General features: G+C 43.1%; 1 protein-coding gene across 1 annotated transcript in view; it reads right to left on the minus strand.

Annotated features, from left to right (window-relative positions):
* The window catches only part of LOC103197015 (sine oculis binding protein homolog), a 199403-nt gene that overhangs the window by 588 nt on the left and 173914 nt on the right, over positions 1-24901 (minus strand). The window contains exon 6 of the mRNA XM_042780945.1: positions 3-1406. Coding sequence (XP_042636879.1) covers positions 3-1406 — 1404 coding nt within the window. The remainder of the gene's footprint in view (positions 1-2; positions 1407-24901) is intronic.

Genomic DNA, 24901 nt, shown 5'->3' on the forward strand with positions numbered 1-24901 from the left:
TCCCTGCAGCCGCCGCAGGTCCTGCGCTCCGCGGCGCCCGGCTCGCGCTCCGCCTTGACGTGCGCGTGCAACGCGCGGTGGATCACGTTGTGCAGCCGGGCCCGGTGGCCTACGGTCAAGTCGATGACGCCGTCCTGCGGGCCCTGCAGCACGCCGGGGAAGCCAAGCTGGCTGCCCGCGCCCGGGGGGCTGCCGGCGCGACGCGTCAGGTCCACCACCTCGCTCTTGCCGTGCTCCGCGAGCGCGGGCGCCAGGCTCAGGGCCTGGCCCGAGCAGCCGGGCGACGAGTCCGCGGACTTGGATGAGCCCTGCTTGGAGTTCCGAGGGGACAGGGAGTGTCCGCCCGGCTTCCCTCCCGCGGCCGAGGAGTCACCAGGCGCGCTGGGAATGAAGTTCTCCCCGTTGCTGGAGAATCCGTTGGGGGGCTTGGAATCATTGACATGAGGGATGGGGATGGGAATGGGGATGGGCACGGGCAGGGGCACAATGACGGGGTATGGCACGAGCAGGGTGGGAGGCGGCACCAGCGGGGCGAGCGACGGCAGCCCGAAATTCATCATCTGGGGCACGGGCATCGGGCCATTTGGCATCATGCTCACCGGCGGGAAGGGAAGACTGGGCAAGGGGGCGCCCGGGGGCGGAGGCGGCAGCAGGCCCGGAGGGTTCCCGGGCATGGTGGGCGTGCTTGGGGGGTGGATGTGAGGCGACAGCAGGGGCCGGTGCATGGGGCTGGAAGTGGGGCCCATGCTCCTGGGGCCGCCGGGCGGGGGCCCGATGCCTGGGAGCATGGGGTTGGACAGGGGGCTGTTGGGGTTGGAGGCGTGATGCGGAGGCCCGCGGATGAAGGGCGGGCGGATCTGCTGCATGATCTGCTGCTCCATGAAGATGGGCAGCGGCACTGGGCCTCGGTTGGTCATCACCATGGGAGGGCTGCGAGGCGGGACGCCGAGGGGAGGCCCGATGCTAGCAGGTGGCTGCACGGACACGGGAGGGATGTTGGGAGTATCGCCGATGGGGATGGACTTGGGGACTGGCGTGGGGATTTTAGTGACAGAGCAGTTGGCAGTGTCAGATGGAGAGACGGTGGTGGACGCGGACGGGCCAGGGCCCTGGCTTTGGCCAGCTGCAGCCACCGGGGAGGGGGCCTTCCTCCGAGCATCTGTTAGCGGGATATTCCAAGAGTCTGGTGTGAGCAGCTGCACCCCGGTGCCTTCTGCTTTATTTTCCATGGGAGGGTGTAATGTGCTGCACAGCCCAGCTGGAAGATTGGCCTGGGTCTCTTTGTAGAAAATGTCCATTTTGTATTGATTGAGACATTTTGCACTGCAGAACTGAAGCCTTCTTTCCCCGTCCCCAAAATCCAGGTATTCTTTTGTGTGTCTTATGTGCTTACACCAGTCACATACCTACAACACAGTAATGGGGGAAAAAAAAAAAACCACAACAGGTAAGATAAACAATTTCCTCAGGTAGATGGCGTTTCATGTTTCATATAAAGGTGCTTTCAGACTTTATCACCATGTTTCAAACAGGTTGAACTGTTTCCTTCTAAAAGGCAAAATTCGAAAATGTTTGTAAAATGATGGTTTGCTTTCTAAATACTGACTCTAGAATTGCAATTATCACTTTCCTATTCCTCTTTTTCTTTTTGAAAAAGAAATTGTGTTGCCTCTTAAGTATGACTTAAAAGGGAGATCTGACCAAAAAGAGAATACATATATATACCTACCTACTCATTTTCATTTGTCAAAGAGGCTCATTGTAAATGCAAATCTAAAATAGCTTTGGAGGGAAGGCTTCTCAGAAAGTGCAATGGGCTTGAACCATTGCCCCTTAGCATTCTCCTCATTTGAGTCACTTTGCACTATTGACTGTGTTCAATAATGCAGTTGGTACGGATGTGCTGTGTTAACCAATAACACAAAGTGCTGAAAATCATTATCTCTGGCTTCCAAGTCAAACTTGGAATTAGTCATGAAGTCTGTGTGAGGTTTAGCTATTCCCAACCTGTGATGTTACAGCAAAGCTAGAGTGATTTTTTTGAGCTGTTTGCCCACTCTCTTTCAGTAGTCAGAATTTTTGGTGACATTTCTTGGCAGGCAGTCTTATTTAACAACTTTTCAAACACCAGAGAGCGTTTTCCAAAAGTTGTTATGGCTTTTTTTCCCCCTTCAAAATCTACTCATGGGAAAAGAAAGACAACACCAAATTTATTTTAAAGTTGGGCTGCAGAACTAATTAAAGGCTGAGAGCTTTTCCCAATTGGAAATCATTAGACATCAAAGTTCAAAAAATAGTCATCCTAGGCTCAGAACCCATTACTTGGGAGAAATTATTGTGATTTCATTAACACATTAATTTTGCAACACCATCAGCTCTCACAGATGGTGAAGACATGATCTACAATTCAAATATGACTCTTGTTTGCACAAATGTCTTTCCTTCATATGGCATTTTAAACAAGAATTAATATGAGTAATCTTGCCATAGCTATAAACAGATAAACAGATGTCAAAATTTTCAATAGTTCTTTCAGTGCCTTACTTTTCTGACAGAATTTTACACACACAATCTTTTTTTCCTTTTTTTGGTCATTTCCTCAGCATTCAAGCCATAAAGCAGAAGCAGAGGAAAAATTCTGAAATGCAGTACAATGGTGAGCTTATTGAATTTGAGTGTCTCCCCACTAAAGCACCGAGTCTGATATTGTTCTAAACAGAATCCTGCTTTTGTTGAAGAGGGTGTTTGTTCATGCGTGGTTTTTCTTGAAACTATTGTAAACTGATAGCATTAAAAGATGGTAAATTTTAATAATGATTGGTCACATAAACAATGCGAAAACAACATATGCTGGGCATTTGATTTCTCATCTCATTTAACTCTCAGCTTTCCTTGACTGTAAACAGTAGTGGCATGCTAGTATGTGACTGTGGGCACAAACACACGTGGCAGATGTGGGTCTGTATTTATAAATCCTCTCTTTTCCTTCTCACTTTTTTTTTTCTTGATATTTGCAGGTAATAAACTTGATGTCAGGAGATTGCATAATAAATATATATTAGCACACACTAGTTTTTATTTGGTCTCATACCAAAATGCCCTTTCAAGATACTTCTTGCAAAAATTTGAGGACAGCAAGAAAACTGCTGATGCTGAAGGCATTTTCTCAACGTGGTCATCAAGACTGTTGTAGTCATTACAATAATAAGTGACTTCAGTGTTAATATCCACCTATGTTTCAATACATTGTTTCAGGCTCCACCAGAATGAAGGGATTTTTTTTTAAATCATAGTTGATACACTCAGTTTACAAATCAGTGTAAAATTGCCTCTGATGAGAAGAGACACACAGAATTCATCAGACCCTCTCTTTCCCATCTAGATAAAGGTTAAATAAACTAGTGGTGAAACATGATGCATGGAAGTTATTTAAAAAACCTAATCATTTTTGTGTGAAGTTAATTGATACATAATGATGGGGCATTTAAATTACATTAAAAAAATAGAGCCACATGTTTCTGTTTCAATATTAGGCATCTGTACTCAAACTCAGGAGCTCTGGTAGGGTAGTGCTTAAGGCACTTGACTGCTAACCAGAAGGCAAAACCAGTTCAAACCCACCAGCCACTCCTCGGAAGGAAGGTTGGGCAATCCACTTCCGTAGTGATACTGCCTCAGAAACCCAAGGAGGGGTTGCTGTAAGTTGGGGCCGACTCATCAGCACATAACAACAACAACAACAACAACATACTCAAACTCACTGCCCTGAGTCAGACCTGACTCATAGCAACCCCTCCTTGCGTTTCCAAGGCAGTATCACTAAGGAAGTAGACTGTCCAACTTTCCTTCCAAGGAGTAGCTGGTAGGTTTGAACCGCCAGCCTTCTGGTTAGCAGTCAAGTGCCTTAGGCACTATCCTACCAGAGCTCCTATAGAACACCTAAAGTGTAAATTGTTAAGCTTGAACTGAGAAATCAAATACAGCAGCTTTAATCATGAGCCCTGGTGATGCAGTGGTTAAAGCACTCATCTGTTACCCAAAAGGTCAATGGTTCAAACCCACCAGCTGCTCCTCAGGAGAAAGATGGGTCAGTCTGCTTCTGTGAAGATTTACAGCTCTGGAAATCCTATGAGGCATAGGGTCCCACAGGGTCACTATGAGTTGTAATTGCCTGGATGGCAGTAGGTTTGGTTTTGGGTTTTAATTATTAACTAAAGAGTATTATGAGAGCTCTGGTGGTGTAGCACCTAAGACATTTGACTTCTAACCAGAAGGCTGGTGGTTCAAACTCACAAGCCACTCCTCAGAAGGAAGATTGGGCAATCTACTTCTATAGGGATACTGCCTCAGAAACCCAAGGATGGATCTCTATGAGACAGAAATGACTTGACAGCAGTGAGTTTGGTTTAAAGAGTATTATCAATGAATTGGAGTAATTAAAAGAATATACCAAATCTTCTCACCTATTTCTTTTCTTCTTCTTCTTTCTTTCTTTTTTTAACTATAAGGGGAGTTTTCTAAAATCCTTAATTGGTTTTTAAATTGCCAGACTGCATAATCTGCCCCCAGAGGATTCCTCTGATTTCTCAGCTGAATAAATACTTTTCAAGTGGAGTGAAAAAAAAAAAAAAAAAAATCTCAATATAACTTAAATCTTCTTCCATAATTTCCTTCACTTTCAATAATTCATTGATGACGAAGGAGTGCTAGTAAATCTATTGCAATTATCAAATAAAACTCTCTACCATATTTTATCTTTTTCTACAGAAAAAGAATTACAGACATCAAAGCTAGAAGCAAAATTCTATTTCAGCAAACTTTCCACTTAGAGATCAAGCCTAATGGCTAGCTAATTGATTTTCTGCAACATGCCAAAGTGTTTAGGTAGTAGTGAAGTTGTTCATAACTATCATGGTTTGGGTACTCTGAGTGTGAGTGTGGGTGTCTCTTTGACTTACTCAGTTCAGAACATTGATCTAAAAATGCAGGAAAGCAATCTTTCTGATGAAGCAAAAAATTATTAGAGAGAAAAAAAATTATCACTTAAAAAATAATCAAGTCTGTCTTACAGGACACGTTATTTAAGATGAGGTCAATGAATTTATGGCACAAATGGCTATATCATGTGGGGCAATAAAACCCAATACAATCATTCATTATATATCTAACGAATGACACACTTCTAGTGATTAAGATTTCATGTAAAGAGCCTGAGCTGATTGCTTAAGATGTGGTAGTTAGGTGAAAATATATACTGTACATCTCTCACTTTAATAAAATAACATTTGCATACTCATGAAATAGGTAACGTGTGTCTCATAAATGCTAATTTTCTGAATTGTGGTGTTGTGGGGCTATTTGTCCTTTTTTTTTTTCCCCAGACCATTTTAAGTTTGTATATATTTCATTTTCAGATGAAATGAAAATTATTTTTCCCCGTGATTCCAAGAAGTACCCAAATTTCTTCATATATATTAACAGATGAAGATTAACAAGTGTACAGCTCAGCTCACTTGGGCTCTGGGATGATTTTCCCCTAATTCCACCCCAGCTTTGTTTCTGTTGGAATCTGGCCTCTTTGGTTCCACTTTCCTCTCTAACAGGTCCCAGATTAGACAGAACTGAGGCTGAAGCTGTTTAACCATGGCAATCAGGAGACCGAACAATCGGCTAATGCAATGCCAGTGAACAAGACAGCTGAAATGTTTTGCATCACAAATACATACCGTATCACCAGAAAGACAAAAAGATCACAGAGGAGGTAAACAAATGCCTATTCCATTCAACCTTACAACAGCAGTCCTCAGAAAGATTCAATTTACCTTCCTGGGATGTGTCCAATTCTAAACAACAAAATGAACATTTCCTTTAGTCCATTTAGAGTATTTATATTTTGGTGGCTGACTGCCAGGGTAGTACTTATAAGCTCAGTGGCCTGATGGATTCGCTCCTTTCCTGTGAAATAAATGTGTGGCAATCTACACCACTAAACCGCTCAAAAGACACTGCCTCAGCAGAAATATCACTTGCTCTTGATATAAGAAAACCCAAAGACAGGACTTCTGGTTCCTATAACTCTTTCCATCTTGTATTTCCCCTGGAAAGAAAGAAAGCTATTCATGTTGGCAACTGAGCCTTTATTTTTATATAAACGTCCAAAGTCAAAGCCAAAGTATGTCATGAGGTTATCCACATGGGCACAATCTATACATTCTGCTGGGCTTAAAAGAAGATTCTTGTAACTGGGGGAGGTGGCAAGGCTCCTAATTAATGCATTAATCAGCTGTCAGCTGTGGGAGTGAAGTTCATCCTTTAATGGAACCCACTGCTGCCTTCTGAGTGGTAATCTGGCATCAGGCATTATTTAATTAAGAAACCCTTGTGCTGAAATCTTTCTTATCTGGGCAAAGACATTTGCAGCAATGGAAAAGCAACAAGATATTAGCAACCCCTTGAATGACATTAACAATTTGAAAGATGAAACAAAATCTTCAGGTACTCCTGATTTTCCACAAATATACCAGATCAGTTGATTCTGACTCCTAGTGACCCCATGGGTGTCAGAGTAGAACGTGTTCCATAAGGTTTTCAGGGACTGACTTTTTGGAAGTAGAGCAGCAGTCCTTTCTTCCAAGGTGCCTCTGGTAGACTCGAACCTGCAACCTTTTGGTTAGCAGAGTCCAGTGCATTAACAGTTTGCCCTTCCGCCTAGGAACTCCTCCATGAATACAGCACCCAGATAACAACTCAGAAGTTTTAGCTCCTTTATGCCAAATTGTAGCTTGACATAAGAGACTGGTTTTCTAGGGCTTGGCATGTTCAATGTACATTGATCCTGTGGTCCAGGCCAGCTCAAGAAAATCATGAGATTACCCACCAAGGAATCAAATGAGGAGGAGTAGCACTGGCAGGCCGCGGTTATCAGTATCTTGAAGAGCTTAGGTTCTGCCCTACCTGTAGACAGTCACTTCACTGCATGACTTGAGAACCTCAGAATGACTTCTACCTGAACACATGATCCCAGCCCCACCCTGGAGAGCCATGGTCCCAGCAAGTTTAGACACTGCCTCCAGTAGGGACTCAGTTCAGTGCACATGAAAGCTAAGGATACTATGGAAAGCATGTGGGATTTGAAATCTAAAGATGTGGGTTTGACTCTGGACTCCATTACTTCCTAGCAGTGCAATCTTACAAAAATCTCAGCCTCAGTTTCTTCACCTGTAAAATGGAGTAATAGCAAGTAATGTATGCCAGGCAAATCATTAAGTTTGTTACATAATATATTTTTCAAATTGTAGTATACCCTCATGGTCACTGTGGTGGTTAAGTTTGTGTGTCACCTTGGCTGGGCCTGGCTGAGTGGCTGGGCAGCTGGTGGTAGTTATTCCCCATGATGAGACTGGGAATCAACTCCATGGTGGGACCTACCACAAGCAGCTGAGGAGCTTCTTTAGGGATGTGGTGTGCTTCCTGTATATAAGAAACAGCTTTGGGAATGGTCTCTAGCTTATGGCACACTTGAGCCCTGAATGTAGCCATGTCGTTTTTCAGCAGCCTGCCATGCTCTGCCGATCTTGGGACTTTCAGTGGACCTGAATTAATGGCCTGCTGTGTGGTTTGGTTACATTGGGACTGTGCCTTTTTATTTGTCAACCTTGGGCTTGTTAGCTTCAGCAGCCAGTAGCTGCTTGAGTGAAGAGACACCTCTAGCTTCTATGGGCTGGGAGCAAGAGGCACAGCTGAAGCCCAAGGTCAAGGGGCTTTCACACAGACCCTAGAGCCTGGCACTTGGAACTTGGACTTCTAGCCTCCAAACTGTAAGAGAATAAACTCCTGTTTCTTTAAGCCATCCCATCTGTGGTATATTCCTGTCAGAGCAGCACCAGGTAACCAGAACAGTCACTGATGTCCCAGGGATATTCCATGTGTTTAAATTCACTGGGTGATGAAGATGCTCTTGTGGCGAGTTGAGGAAGGAAAGAGATTTTCATCCACAGCTCTCCTATGAGCTTTCCTGTGTGTCTCTCAGAGTGGGACAAATGCATGATGCTCCTCACAGACACCACTCCCCTCCCTACTGCCTAGGAGATCCTGTCCCCCGGGTTGCAGAGGGGCTGCCTGCATAGACCAGGAACCGAGGCACATTCTCTGTGCATCCCAGCTGCCTACCATCCCTAGAAGCCTCTATTCAACCCCTGAGCTGCCTTCTTTATCCAAGGCTGGCTGTTCTCTAGTTCAGACAAAAGCTTGACAAAACAGCATGGCTGCTTGGACTTGAGTGTCAGAATCACTGAAATGAATAATTCCTCTTAAGCTAAACTGCTGTTTGAATAGTGGAAGTCATAAACTGTGCTATTCATGTTTTATTAAAAAACAGAGCTGATGAATGATCTGCTTGACTCATTAGATGGCAAAATGATCTTCCAAAGGAAGGACCAAAGCCACAGCATCAGTTGCCTGTACAACAGGATGACCCAACTGCGGCCCTGGCATAATGTGTGCTTGAGGGATGAGCCCTGTGGAGGTGAGGCAGGGTCACACCAAAACCTGGGAGGGGAGAGGACTAAGCTCATCATTCTAATTTTCTTCGCAAAGTTGGATTAAAGAGTGAAGGAAGGAATAGGATGTCCTAGGACACAGACATAAAACCTAAAACAAAACAAAACAAAACAAAAACCACTGTCATTGAGTTGATTCCAACTCATAGCAACCCCCATCACATTTCCAAGGCTAAAAATCTCTATGGAAGTACATTGCCTCATCTTCCTCCCATGGAGCAGTTGGTGGATTTGAACCACCTACCTTTCAGTTAGCAGCCCAATGCCTTAACCACAGTGCCACCAGAACTCCTTTAGACATGCAAAGTCACATAGAGATCAAGAAAGAGATTTAGAACCAGCAAGGGTGCTTATTTATTTATTTTTAAAAAAGCAAATTCATGGAGAAATTCATTTTCAAAATTAGAACCTTTCTGCAGGTTTAGATTTCAACATGATGATGTTTGCGACATAGTTCTTTTTATTTAAGCGTTGGATTTGGGTATTTTTGTTTGGCTTTGTGGTTTTGGGTCTCTCTCTCTCTCTCTTTTTTAAATAGGACTTGAAACTCAAGAAGAAGCTAAAAGAGCATCTTGGTTGGAATTGAAAATCTCACTAGAAAACTGCCCTGTAGGAACTTTATACCATGACTTGAGTTCTAATTATCTTATAAATTTTAAGATGGATTCCAGAAATCTTGGCCCAGGTTAGTGGGACAGATTCTTCTCTTTCACAAGTACCATGAGCTCTGAAAGGCAGAACAGACATGGGCTTGGTTTTCGGGATCTCAGCTAGCTTTGACAAAGCACTTGTTACTGGCCTCAGTCTCTCTATCGACAGCCAAAATGAGAGATGGAATCCTGGCCTATTTCCTGTGACTGCAGGTCCATCCTTACAGCCAAACATATGATTCAGAAGAAGGTGATTTTCCCCTTTGGTCTGATGTTAGGTTGCCTAACAGAGTTCTCACATCATTACAAAACTCTCTTCTTTGTTTAAGCTGTATAAACGTAACTTCCATGTTCATGACAGAAGTCATCCAGATGGGAACTGAAACATTCAGTCAACCATCCTAAAATCTGGTCTAGCGTGCCAAAGGTCTGACTCTCTGTGTCCCATTTATTTGGCCCTGAGAGACCACGAATAGCCTAAGAGATGTCAGGTCAGTAAAATCTAGCCCTGAAGGGAACCTCAGAGATCATCCAGTCCACTCTTCCAGCCTCAGGTGCTCAATTATAAAATGAGATCATCTATAGTAACAGCAGGAGCTCTGGTGGCATAATGCCTACAGCATTTGACTGCTAACTAGAAGGCTGGCCGTTCAAACCCACCAGCCACTCCTCACAAGGAAGGTTGGGCAATCTACTTCCATTGTGATACTGCCTTGGTAACCCAAGGGGGGGGGTTGCTATGAGTCGGATTCAACTACATGGCAGTGAGTTTGGTTTGGTTTATAGTAGCAGCACTCTGAACATGAGGAAGAAAGGAAACTGGCAAGTGATTACAAACATGGAAAATATACTACATAAAAGCAGAGAGCTACGTCCTGTCTCCTGCTGCCATGCTGCTGCATACCCTATAACTCCATTTTCTCTCCTTCTTATCAACTCCAGATATTCTAATGACTAAAAAACGAAACAAAAACAAACCCACTGTCATCAAGTCGATTCTGACTCATAGTGACCCCCATTAGATTTTCAAGGCAGTAAAACTTCACACAAGTAGATGTCCCATCTTCCTTCCATGGAGCCGCTGGTGGGTTTGAACCACCAACCTAAATGTCTTAGGTACTATGCCACAAGAGCTCCTTATTCTAATGACTACCTGCCCTAAAAAATTTCCTACCACATAATCCATTCATTTAGTCATAGGTTGAACATTCATTGAATCCCCAGCATGTGTCAGGCACCGTGCTAGGATCTGGGATGTGACAGCTTAGAGTCTACTGTAGGAAAAAACAGGCCCTTAAGGTTTTCTTGTGTTCTTATTTAACCATTTTCCCTTCAGTCTGAGCTTAAGAGAGAACAGAGCTTCTATTTGTAATACTTTGTTTATTCAAAAATACATATTTAGTCTTTACTTTATACTGTGCTCAAGAAGGCAGTGGGCTGTGGGAGATGCAGTAAACAGACAGTATCTGCCTTCAAGGAGTTCAAACTCTGGCTATTGAAAAATAATGGGAGACATGACCATGTATAGCATTGGCAGACAATGTTTCTACAAGTGTATTTGTATGTACTGGAAGAATTTCCAGGTATATAGTAGAGCTGACAATGGACAAAGTTGTAGTCACTTCTTGGCCACAGCCAGCTACCATCTACACAGAGGGTGTGAGTAGTTGGACCTGTAGGCTTGGGACCATGGTTGCAGGGGACATCAGGTTCAATTGGCATAACATACTACACAAAAACTTAGTTCCACATCCTACTTTGGTGAGTAGAAACTGGGATCTTAAAAGCTTGCAAGCAACCATCTAGATACAACAATGGCTCTCTCCTCGTCCACAGCAAAGAAGAATGAAGAAAACCAAAGACACATGCAAACAATTAGTCTGAGGGGCTGGTACACCATGGGATCCTCAGCCTATAAGACTACGAGACCAAAAGAACTAGATGGTGTCCAGCTGCCACTATCAACCACTTGGAGGGAGATCTATGTAGGAGATCCTGGATGGCGTAGAAGAATGTGGAACAAAACTCAAAATCATTAAAAAAAAAAAAAGGGACCAAGTTTGCTGGTCTCATAGAGCCTGGTAGAACCTTGGAGACTATGGCACCTAGCTGCCCTTCAGGTCTGGAATTGAACCCACTCCTGTGGCTTCCAGCCAAACAAAAGACAGGTATATGAGCCTACATTAGGTAGATATACCCCTTGGAGAGATTAATCAATGGGAGAATAGAATTGCTGTGTATGCAGAGGGAGACAGCTCAGGGGTCAGGAATAAATGGGAGGGAAGGACACAGACAGATGTAACTATGAGGAGGAAGTGGGAAAAGAGCTGTTGCATCATGGGAAATTGCAGTCAATGTCATGAGACAAAGTGTATGTGAACTGCTGTATGGAAAATGAATTTGCTCTGTAAACGTTCACCCAAATGACAGTAACAATCCCAACCCTACCACAAACCCCCCCAGCAAAAAAAAAAAAAAGATGTATTCTAAAGATATATTCTAAAGATTAAAACTCAATTAACAGATTTTAACAAACAAATATCTTTAGTATTTTACTCTCTTACTACCAAACTCTCCGTTGCTCTTTTTACCCAATACTGTGACTTCTCATCTTCTCAAATGTATATCTGATTCTTTTTTGAACCTGTATTTACCTTGTTTACTGTAATTCTCCTTGTTTTCAAAATACAAATTTGAAACTTTTTTCTTCCAAATTTATCTTTGATCTAATTTATTGTTACTCTTCCTGCTTTTGAAATGTATACTTGAATATTTGAAATTTGATCATTTGTGATTTAAGAGCCCCTTCTCCTGTCTGGGAAAGGTGTGGGGCCACTGGCACTGGGTAGACACATCATACTCAAGTGTTAAGCAGTGAAGGGAGCTAGTTGCCTGACTCCTATCTTCTGCGGTTACTCACCATGCAGACATTTTAGAAAACAGTGTAAATCATATTTCAAAACATATGGTTTCACGCATGGAAACAATTAGTCCAAGGGAGATCCTCAGCCTCTATATGGCCATGAGTCCAGAAGAATTAGATGGTGCCCAGCTACCACTCTCAACCACTCAGAAAGGGATCAGTGCAGGAGATCCTGGATAGAGTGGGAGGACAATGTGGAACCAAACTCAGTATCATAAAAAAAAAAAAAAAAAAAAGACCAGGATTACTGGTCTGATAGAGGCTGGTGAGACCCCTGAGACTACAGCCCCTAGTAACTCTTCAGGTCTGGAATTGAACTCACTCCCGTGGCTTCTAGCCAAACAATAGACAGGCAGATAGGGTAAACATTTACATCAGGTAGATACACTCCTTAGAGTTATGTGGGAGAACAGAAGGTCAGTGTTTGCACATGGAGATAGTTCAGGGGTGCCAGGAATGCACAGGAAAGAAGGACACAGGGAGGAAGTGGGAAGACAGCTGTTACTTTGTGGGGATAAAGTAACAGCTGTTACTTCGCAGTCAATATCATGAAGCAAAGTGTGTATGAACTGCTGTATGGAAAATGAATTTGCTCTGTAAACTTTCACCCAAACACAATAAATGTGTGTATGTATACAGATATAGATATATGGTTTTAGTTCTACAACACAACTAATCATAAATCAATAATAGACTTTCTTAGAAGGAGTGCTGTTACTATTGGAGGTCTCTGAAGCAGTATTTTTTTTTTTCCTAGCAATTTTATTTGAATGTGCCTTTCACCCTCCTCACCTACCTGTGCTATCTTGGCATCTGCTACGGGCAGCATCACTGAAATGTTGAAGGACCAAGGCTGCGTGTGTGCAGGTAGCCCTGACCAACAGCACTGCTGGGCAGAATTAAAGCCCCCCCTGGCAATCCTGCATTGTGTTGGGCTACCTCAGCCCACTCTCTGGCTGCTTCTTAGACACTCTCAGCTGCTCCTGGTGACCTCTCATTCATTTGACAACTATATACTGGAATCTGCCAGGCACCTTTAGTTGCATTGTCTCATTTAATCCTACGTCACAGACTGAACCAGCTCCTCTGTGAATGTTCAGGATTGCCCCACCTTGGCTCCTGTGTGTACCATCTCTGCCCAGTTCTCAAATCTCTCCAGTATATCCAATTGAAAGTCATGGTTTTTATGATAGTACCTACTGCATTAGAATACTTGCTACTACAAACCCCAATTTGATGTAATGGTAAGAAATTATATTAGTAATAATAGCTAGCATTATTTAAGCACTTATTTAGTTACTATGCTAAGCATGCCACATGGATTACCTCATTTGATGTGCACAAGTACCTTATCATATGGATAACTGCTTCTGTTTATTTTTAACAAGTTGTTATGGAGTTGGTTCTCATTCATGGCAACCCCATGTGTGTCAGAGTAGAACTGTGCTATTGGATTTTCAGTGGCTGACTGATTTGGGAGTTGATCACCAGACCTTTCTTCTGAGGCACCTCTGAGTAGACTCAAACCACCAACCTTTCCATTAGCAGCAGTTTAGATATGTTAAATAACCTGCCCAGGATTACCTACACAGATAGTAAGTGGCAGACCCAGATTCAAACTGAGCTGTCTGGCTTCAAAGCCCATACTGCCTCATTATCTCAAGGCTTTTTACATTTTCTTTCAAAACTACAGAATTAAAATAGTTGACTAATATTTGATAATATTTGTTTTGAAGGTCCAGAGTCATAGACATTTAGACCTATAAGAAACTTCAAAGGTCGAGCTCAACCTATCTCCCCCTAACACATCAAGCTTGCTTTTCCTTTTATAAATCAGTGGTCTTCCAGGAAGCACAAATACTTCCTGCAACAGGGAGCTCCATTCCGATCTGTCCACATAGCCAGAGTGATCCACACCAAAGTGATCTTTCTTTTTTGCAGAGACTTTTCTGGTGGCCTAAAGAGAATTGCAATATAATTGCAGAGCTCTGGGCCTCATGAGGCAGCCTATTTCACTGCTGGGCAGCTCTGATTATTGGAAAGTTGAACCGTCCTGTCACTTCCATGGATTGTAGCTCTGCTCTCAAGGGTCTCCCAGCACTGGTCAACGTCTTTCCAAATCTCAGCTTTCTAAATACTTAAAAGAGGCATCATATGCCCCTAGATTGTTACTTCTAAACATCCCCAGTTCCTACACCTGGTCCCCAGGGGACAATCTGCATATATTTCACTTGTTCAGTCCCAGAATGGAAACCAGGAGCCTGACCAGCACACAGTACGATGGAGCTCTCCCTTCCCTACGTAACACACTATACCTCCAATATGCCACCTAAGAACATTTTGCTTTTTTTAGCAGTCATATGCCACTGTGAGGTCTTTTTTTAAATAAAGAAAAGAAAAAACACAAACATTTGTTGAACATCTGCTCTGTACCAAGCTTGATGCTTTCACTTAACTTATCTCATTTAATTCTCTCTGCATGCTTATAAAGGAGCTACTGGCTACTGTTTTTCTACTTTACTTGAAAGGTTTGAAGAGGTGAGGTGGTTACCTTAAGCTCTCACCGCCTACAAACAGTGGAGCCAGGATTCAGATCCAGAACTACTGACCTCCAACTATGTTCTTCTTACTCTACCATGCTGCCTGCTTCCCTCTGGGTTTCTGGTCTACGAAAACCTTTTTCTCCTAAGTATTCATCAACCTTCTATTTAATAGTACATGCAAGGACTTTTGAAGGTAAGCCATCAAGTCTGTTGGCCTAGAGTTTCAGAAATTAGAAACCTTTTCCCAGTTTTAAAAAATGTGGTCAACATTTGTCATCTCTGATCTTTTTGAAACCTCTCTCATTTATCATAATAGAACAAAGACTATCCAAAAATAAATATCAAATTATGTACAGATTTCTTCATGGGAGCTTGGAGATGTAAATTCGTTAAGAATAACAGGTGCCCTTTGCCTTTCTCTCTGCCCCTATCTTGGGATTTACAGCCTTCTTCCTGGTATTTGCCCCACCCTTCCCAGTTTAGAGGGTATTCTCTTCATGGAGACAAGAGAAGCCAAATAAAATTTGCCCAGCAGTGCCTTCTCACCTTCTTTTTAAAATATTACACCATTTGCCCTAAATACTGCTCTGTCCACCTCTACTTCTTTTTCCTTCCATTAGCATAGCATAAATAACTCCTTTTTATTAATGTGGGCATTCCCCAAGAGATTCAGCCCTTCATGTCCCCTAGCCTTCCTGACAAGATACTCATCTTCAGAACTTCCACCTACACCCAACCCTCAACAAACTGCATGGAGTCTAGTAAGGGGCCAAACCCACTTTTGGTTAGAACTTTAAAAATAATCTGTTTTCTTAAAATCTAGGGAATGCGGCTGATCATACCCAACATTCTCTTCCTCTGCCATTGCATGTTCCAAGATGGCTGGGTCATTTCCCCTCTCCATACACACACCAAGCAGCTCTACCTCATATTAATCAGAATGATGGTCAGAGAAGGATTCCCCTCACTGCTTCCCTATTTTCTCAGAACTATCCACACGTAACAAGGAGCTCCGGTAGTGTAGTGGTTAAGGCATTTGGCTGCTAACAAAATGTTGGTGGTTCTAACCCACCAGCTGCTTCATGGAAGAAAGATGAGCTAGTCTGCTTCCATAAAGATTTATAGCCTTGGAAACCCAATGAGAGCCACTATGAGTTGCAATTGACTCAAAGGGAGTGAGTTTGGATTTTTGGTATCCACAAACAAAAATTATCAATTGCTCTGTTTCTAAGAGAAGGATATTCTTAGCAGATATCTAGGAAAATTGTTCCATATCTTGATTCTTTGCTAATTATCTTTTATTGCCTGCTTCATATTTTGTACTAAATGCCCCCAAAATACAGCTATTTCTTTTGATCCTTCATTTTTCTAAAGTTTCCATCTTGCATTCCCCCATCTGATGTAGGGATTACCACACAATTTTCCTGACCTTTACTCATCTATTAGCTATGTCGATGGGATCTATTTTATTTCTACTCTAGGCATGAGCCCTGCTCCAAGTCTCAGTTGTATCTCTGTGAGGTTTTTTTTTTTTCCCCCAATCTTTTTTGTGCCCACCATCCAGGGTAACTTGGTCCTTTCCACTCTGCACTGGTACAAAGATGTTGTAAGCCAGTTGTTCCTGCCGTTAGTTCCTGCCCAGGACTTGGTTAACTCTTGAGAAATAATGGCCCCTTATCCACTTTCCCATCTCTTCCTGTGTCATACCTACTTCCTCTCTGGTGTCTAATTTTACAGATTTTTGAGGTGTAGTTTTCACCTCTCTCCCCACCTCATGAGTTAACTAACATCTTCTTGATAGTAGTCTTAAATCTCTAAACATAATAATCCCAATTTTCTATCAGTGCCTCAGGCTTTCCTTAGGAAGCAACATGGTTTGTTAAGGCAAGAACTGGGCTAGAAATCAGAAGACAGAAGTCCTGCCTACCCTGAGACTATGGGTCATGCTTCTGTGCCCTTGGGCCCCTGCCTACCTTCAAGGTCTATTGCAAAACTCAAAACAAATACTGTAAATGGAAGCACTTTGAAAAACATGAAGTGCCATATAAATATCGATATTTTCATAAATAATACAGCTACATTTTGGCCCAACTCATTTACTTACACTTTACTCTTATTTATCCATTATTCTATTAAAACTCGATTATAAAAACAAAGAGAAAATCCACTACACTGAGTCTTCCTGTCAAGTGGACTTCAAAGTAAAACACATATAAGAAAAATAAAACCCAGAAACCCAGATCAAGAAAAAACTTGACCCCCAAAATTCTCCACTGAGTTTCCAATGACTTGTGGAGTGTTTGACAGCAACATAATTGCAGTAATGAGGAGGTCTGCAGACCAAGTTGTGGTCGTAAGCTCACTATGGATATTTTAGCCCTAGGCTCAGCTTCAGGCCAGCACCAGCCTACAGGCCAGAGTCACCAATGGAATACGCAAATGTGACATTTATGGCATCTGGAGCACAATGCTGCAAATTCAAGAGCATTGGGCTCCCTGATTTGGAAAAAAGGAGCAGTTTGGGTTGTTGTCTTTTTCGGTTAATTAAAACTTGTGTGATGTCTCCTACTTAGTGATGGTTTCTTTGTATCTGGGTGGGATACGCTGGGCTGCTCCTGGTTTTGCATCTACATATTGGTTCCTTTGTCTCTTGGTTGGTTTGCCCAGTTCACTTCCATCTTTGTTCTGTGAATTCAGCCATCGTGCTGTGCTAACCTAGTTGAAAATCAACATTCCACTAATGCTAGATTCTCCACTTAGCATCCTTCATACAACTAGGTTAGCCCACCCTATCTAACCTGCATACCCAAATTGCTAAATTTGAAAAGAAGATGACCAGGGACAAAGATATTCATATATTTTCACACATCTCATATTTACATAGCTCCTTTCTTCCAGGAAATTCAAGTGGCTCAATAGACCCTATCACAATACTTTTCCCCAGAAGCCTGTAAAGAGACAAGCAGCCACATAATACACTTTATTTTCACCAAACTCACTGAGTTAACTCATAGAAACCCCTCCTTGGGTTTCCGAGGCAGTGTCTCTATGGAAGTAGATTGCCCAATCTTCCTTCCAAGTAGTGGCTGGTGGGTTTGAACTGCCAGCCTTCTGGTTAACAGTCAAATGCCTTAGGCACTTCACCACCAGAGCTCCCACACTTTATTTTAGAGATTAGTAAATTAAGACTCAAACCAAACTGCCACTCAGTCAATTCCTACTCATAACAACCTCTATTGGGTTTCCAAATCTGTAAATCTTTATAGAAGCAGACTGACCCATCCTTCTTCCACAGAATAGTTGATGGGCTCGAACCACTACCTTTTTGGTTAGTAGCCAAATGCTTTAACCACTACACTACCATAGTGCCTTAAACTAAGACTAGCAACAATTATATATCAAATGTCAGTATTTGGGTAATAGCCTCCATGTCACAATCCCTGTACAACTAACAACACCATTTTTTGGCATGTTCTGAAGAAGGAAATGAAATGCAGAAGAATACTTCTATTTGCAGCCCACTGAACAATTGGATTCTCAGTTCCTGAGTGAAAAGAGACACCTTTTTTCTTTAGGTGACAGAACTGCCTAATCTAAACAGCTGTGGGCCCCCAGATCTGCTGAAGCACAAGGGAAGAGAGTATTGAAATATGTGAGGCTGAATCTCTCTTCTAGTGCTTAATATCTCAGCATGAAGAAGACACTGGGTATATATTTTCCTACATCAAGAAATATTCCAAGGCATAGCCTTGATATGGCCTGCAGGTACAGAGGTGGGGAGGAAGAGGAAAGGGGAGAAAGAAGAGGAGATAAGTATTGTGCAGTAAGCCCTTTTGTATCAGACAGAACCCATTAGATGCTGAGTGCCTATCACGGCCATGGCCCCACCACCTTCCCAGTCATTGATGCCTAGACCCAAGGGCACATGAAGATATTGGTGTGGCTTCTGCCTAACAGGGACAAGAGTCACTCAATGAACCACTCAGATTTTCTTCTTTATAAACTTTGAAATCAAGATACCCTCCAAGAGATTAAGTAGTGGTGGGGATAGTGGTTGTAGGAATAAAGCCAGAGAACCAGAGAGAAAATCAGCAAGCAGAAGCCATGAGGCAGCAGAGGTCACAGGGCAGAGAGCAGTGCTGGAAGTCCCAGGAGTAGGAACCAGCCACAGCTGCACAACCTTCAAGGCCAAGCACTAAAGGAGGGAACAATGATGCCTGCTCCTTGAGGGCAACAACATAGCCCCGTTGCCAAGTGATTAGTACTGTGGGACCACCATCCCTGCCAGAACAAATGCCCAGTCTCATGAGGATGGGCAGAAATGGCTATTACTATCTTCCTTATTTCCCTGGGCTTCTTTACAGCAACCATAACTTTAGGAAGTCTACCTAACCAGCTTCATATACTTTCTCTGATTTAATCCTCACCACATCCCTTCTAAACCTAACAAACCAAATTCACTGCCGTCGAGTGGGATCCAATCATAGCGAGCCCTCCTTGGGTTTCAGAGGCAGTATCACTACGGAAGTAGATTGCCCAACCTTCCTTCCAAGGAGTGGCCGGTGGGTTTGAACCACCAGCCTTCTGGTTAGCAGTCAAATGCCTTAGGCACTATGCTACCAGATCCCCTAGGGGGATCCCTAGGTGATACAAATGGTTAATGTGCTCAGATGCTAACTGAATATAGATATAACTGGAGATAGATTACAGCCCACCCAGAGGTGCCTTGGAAGAAAGGCCTGACAATTACTTCCAAAAAATCAGCCACAGAAAACTCGACGGAGCACAGTTCTATTCTGACACACATGGGGTCACCATGAGCAGGAGATGACTTGAAGGCAACTGGTGGTGGTGGTTGGTGGTAGCCCTTCCAGGAGTACAGGGTTCCCAGGAGATCCTCAGCTGAAGGCTCAGGAGGTTGTGTCCTCTTCAGGTTCAGAAGCAGAATGTGATAACACTAGGACGTGGGCATTACAGATGCCTACGTAGGCCAATGCTGCTATTTCTGAAGATCCTCACAGAAAGGAAATGAGAATGCTGCCCCCTTCCAGCCCCTGTCTATTCCTAAACCCATTGCAACTGCCCACTTTTGGTTCCCCACCCTCACTCTCTATTGCCTAAAGTGCATTTTAAGGAATACTAGTCCATCAACATTCTGCCCCCAAAAGAAAATTCCATGGTCCAGTGAATCTGGGAAATGTATATTCTATGCCAATGAGAACCCTACGGATCAAAAGGGTCCAATCCACAAATGACCACAGGGTGGAACAGAATCAGGCAAGGTTTCATTCCATTGTGCATAGGGTCACCATGAGTTGTGGAGCAATGCAACAGCAGCCAACAGCAATAACAACTATGCCCCTTGTGGAGATTCTCAATGCACACTGTCACACACTGCACAAAAGAATCATGTTTAACTTCATTAATCCCTAATAGAAGCCCACAGAAAAACACTGAAAAATGCTGCTTTAATGATTTGCTACAGGCTCTGGATCTTGTAGCACTTCTACACTCCAGTGCACTGTCCTGCACGTGGTAAGGGTTCAATTGACAGCTGTTGGTTGTAACTGAACTATAGACAAAAGTGAAGGTGATTCCCACACCTGTGCCCTTCTGCCTGTTAGCAGGCTCTGTGCTGAGAGAATCAAGGTTACTGTCTCCCTTTAGCACATTATTCAACCCTACAGCTTCCCCCTCACCTCTGATCAGCTTCCTGTGCTCACCGAGGCCTGGACCCTATTCCATTTCACCCTGTGGTTTCAGCTTCTGCAGTCACTACAAACTGATTTCTGTCCTCTCAGTTCTAGTTACACCACACATCCCTCAAGCCAGACAGGACGTCATGAATACTGTTACCTATCAGGTGACCTTCCAAAGCCTGATGCTCCACCCAGGAGCATTTTAGGTCACCCACAGCATTTTCTGCATTAAAGATGAATTCATGATCATTTCATGAGAAACAAACCACCCCCACTGGAGGAAAAAGAAGTACAACAAAATGACCTATCAGTATTTTCATATTTATACACAAAGGACTGTCCTTACCTGCCATACTGAATAAAAATATAAAATAAAGAAATCCTACCTGAATCAGCCTTGCTGGCACACTGATCTTGAAGTAAATTCAACTGGTCTATGAGGGTTTATTCTACTCTAAGTCATATTGATCATTTTTTCTTTTTCTTTGGCTATTCCCTGCCACAGACCTCTGGGCAAATGTACTCTCATCAAGAGTGAGTGATACTCGTGTCCTAAACAGCCAGAGAACTGTGGTCTCAAAAAGAAAATGGGTGATTACCCTTTGACCAAGTCAACTCTTCTAATCAGACACTTGCATCCTGTAACATATACCTTATGGTGTGATACACTCAAAGGTGGCCTGGATGCTCTTAATACTGTGATTCCTAATAGGTAACCTAAGTCTCCCAAGTCCTGCCAGTTGAAGTAATTCAAATTCTCTCCTAAATTCTATTAACAATGTCTAGTCATTTTACCCGGGGAGCTCTGGCAGCATAGTGGCTAAGACACTTGCCTGCTAACCAGACGGCTGGCGGTTCAAACCCACCAGCCACTCCTCGGAAGGAAGGTTGGGCAATCCTACTTCCGTAGTGATACTGCCTCAGAAACCCAAGGAGGGGTCACTATGAGTCGGGGCCGACTCGACGGCACATAACAACAACAACAACAACAGTCATTTTACCCATCATTTGATTAAAAAAGGGTTATAACAATTATCTAGTGAGAAAGCATAGAACTATTTAAGTTGTCCATATCTAAGTTGCTAGACATTTTAAGAGAGCATGCATTGGCTTGGCCTTGCCATAGTCCACAGGAGTTGTGGAATAAATAGGCTCACTGGGTAATAGAGCTTTGTGCTGAGCACCAGTGAAACGTGAGAGAGGAGCTTGGAGCTTGGATTGGAATTCCATTATGGGTTTTTAATAATTAAACATTACATGTTTGGAACCTCATTCTTCTGTATTACTTTTTAAATATTAATCTATTTACATCAGCTGGACTTCCTGCAGCTTGACACAAAGTAAAAGGGAGTCATACTGAGACAGACAACTGTGTTCTTAGCTTAAAACATCATTGATGTACAGTAACCGGAAATATGACACCAACCCTCTGTTCACCAATTCTTATACAATGATTGTCCACCTTGTAGAAGGTGGCTTGTTTGATGTTTTTGCCACACACTCACACATTCCTCATAATTACATTGACTATTTTTTTTTTAATGAATGAGAATCCAAATTAGTCTTATTTTGAGAGTTGTATAATGCCCCTTGAGATCAAAGGGGTAGCCTGCATTTTTAAGAACCAGGGTTAGAAAATGGATGTGGAGGTTGGTGAAGGTTTCCCTGGATGTTACCTCATACATGAGCCCCCAGCATAAAAATTCGCAAGCGAGGAACACACATAAAAACTGAAGTAAGGATAAATCTGTTCTGCACTGTGCCCTCATGCCACTAGGTCCTCTCCTCAGGTGTTCTGTCCTGCTTATTTCATGACATTTTAAACAATTTTGTGTCTTCTGACAGAGGAGTAACCTTCCTTCTCGGTAAAGGTTGCTCCTTTTGCTGTGCCCTTCCCAATCCCGGTCATCACCCCCATCTGCCTCTAGCACAAGCAGCAGTTGGCAACTCCTGGGTGTCTCTCTCCTCTGCTGCTGCTAGTCTCTGATTCTGATCAGACTCCTGATTCTGATTCCTGGCTCAAACACAGAGCACCCTGAGGCCCGAGATGTTGTTGTTCTTAGCTGCCATGGAGTCAGCCCCTGACTTGAGGTATCATCCCCATGCACAACAGCATCAAACATTCGCCTGATTGGTCTGTGGAAATCCACAGGATTCTCATTGGCTGATTCTTGAGAGCAGATCACCAGGCCTTTCTTCCCAGTCTGTCTTCAACTAGACACTCTGCTGAAACCTGCTTAAATGTAAATGCCACTGCCCAAGGAACTGGCCTGAGGTCAGACTCCAGTGGAATATGGGTTTCTAGGCTGGGTATGATGATCAAAGGCAGTCTAAGTGCAAGGACAGGGAGAACCAATCCCTCCAGTGTTCACTGCTCCAGAGATTACAGACCCCACTGTTTTTGCAGTCAAGTTAATCTTCACACCTGCATCAGTGTTGGCCCCTTCCGGAGATCGCCAAAGAACAGTCCCCAATTTGGTTTCAGCCTAAGAATTTTATTCCCTTTTATAGACAGAGCTAGCAGTGCAGACCAGCCAGGTTGCAAGGCTGATTTAAAGAGCAAAAGACCATTTCACCTAATTAAAAAAAAAGTAGGATTTAAAGTGGAAAATTACATGAGAGCTACTCTTGGAATAGAGAAAAAATCTCTCCCCATCTGCCCACCTCTACGGCCACAGAGGAAGCTAGACGTACGGAAACTTCCAAGGGATTAAACACAAAACCTTCTCTCCAAATGTCAGTATGTATAACTTTATATTCTTTCACTTGTCAGTACTATTCAATGGCTTTATACAAAGCACCTCAACACAGATGTCTCTGTGATAAATCTCAGAAGGAAGCCAGGGTCCTCAGTAACCTCTGGGTAATGCCTGGTTGGTGTCCAGCATGGCTATTTCAGGAAGGCTACAAGCCCTGGGAGAGCAATAGGGGTTCAGTGGCAGAATTCTTGACTTCCACTTGGGAGACCCAATTCTAGCCAGTGTATCTCAAGCACAGCTACTACTCATCTGGCAGTGGAGGTCTGAGTTTTGCTATGATGCTGAACAGGTTTCAATGGAGCTTACAAACCAAGATAGACTAGAAGAAAGGCCAGTCAACCAATAAAAATCCTATGGATCATAACAGTTTCCTCCCACTATGCATGGGGTCACTGTGAGTCAGGGACCAGCTCAGCTGCAGCTAAGAAGTCATGAAGCACTGGCTGAAGCTGAGTGTCTCATTCTCCACGAAAAAGTAGTCTGTACTAGACTCTCTGCAGGACAAGTAGATTCCTAGAGTACAGGGAAAATGCTCCAAGAGGGAAAGAAAGCTCCAGGCTTATCGAAGAGTCCACAATGGTCAAGACTGCCATCTGCCTCCACAAGCAGTGTTCAGTTCTCCCTATGGCAGGCATTGTCTTCGAATCCAGAGTTTCAAAATCCTTTCCCACCAATCACAGGAACTGATTTCACTCCCCCTCCCCTTCTTCCCCTCTAGAGGCAGGACTAACAAGTGAGCAGAAGGAAGGAAAGTCAGATGCCTTCCCTAACCTCAAGGTGCTCTGGTGGTACAGTGGTTAAGCATTTGGGCCTTAACCAAAAAGTTTGGTGGTTCAAATCTACCAGCTGCTCCATGGAAGAAAGATGAGGCAGTCTACTTCTGTAAGATTTACAGCCTTAGAAACCCAGTGGCTGTTACTACAAGTCACAATCGACTCCATGGCAGTGAGTTTGGTTGTTTTGGTTTCCCTGACCCCAGTTATTGCTATGAGTGCTGTCGAGTTGATTCCGACTCATAGTGACCCTATGGGACAGAGTAGAACTGCCCCACAGGGTTTCCTAGGCTGTAATCTTTACAGAAGCAGACTGCCACATCTTTCTCCTGGGCACTGGCTGGTGGATTCGTATCACCGACCCTTCACCAAGCAGTTAACCACTGTATCACCAGGGCTCCTTTCATGACCTCAGAGTAGATAGAAAATCTCTTCTGGTTTTTAGCTTAAAAGTAAGTACTTACTACAGGTAAGTTGTCCACTGAGGTTTTCCTGTTATAAGGCAGACTTGATGAAAGCAGAGAAAACTAAGTGCTCTCCATTTTGTGCCATCTTCCAATGCTGTAGGTTCCTCAGGAGATTGTTATCCCAGCCTGGGTCCCTCTCATTGTTAAGTGACTTTGAAAACAGAGAGATACATTCCCTAAAAAATATCTAAAAGTTTAATAAACCCATTATTTGGAAGTACCTTACTAATAGTCCATCTAATTTTTCTTTCCTTAATTTCATTCCGGTATTCCTAACCTAATTAGATCCCTTATCTCAAGCTAAAGAAATTTCTTCCTTCCTCAGTGTTTATATCTTTCAGATGTCTGAAGATCACCATCATACCAACTATACAAATCCTAAGACCTCACTAATGTGAGCTCAATATAACATAAAGGATAATAACAAACATGCCCTCTGTGTGTCTTAGACTCCAGGTGGATCCTTCCTGCTTTGTTCATCCCCAAGATCCTTACCCACAGAGCAACTCCATTTTGCATTTCTAGTTAT

This window comes from Orycteropus afer, unplaced genomic scaffold, assembly GCF_000298275.1.
Source record: "Orycteropus afer afer isolate SDZICR_OR568_19922 unplaced genomic scaffold, OryAfe1.0 scaffold00072, whole genome shotgun sequence".
Taxonomy (NCBI): domain Eukaryota; kingdom Metazoa; phylum Chordata; class Mammalia; order Tubulidentata; family Orycteropodidae; genus Orycteropus; species Orycteropus afer.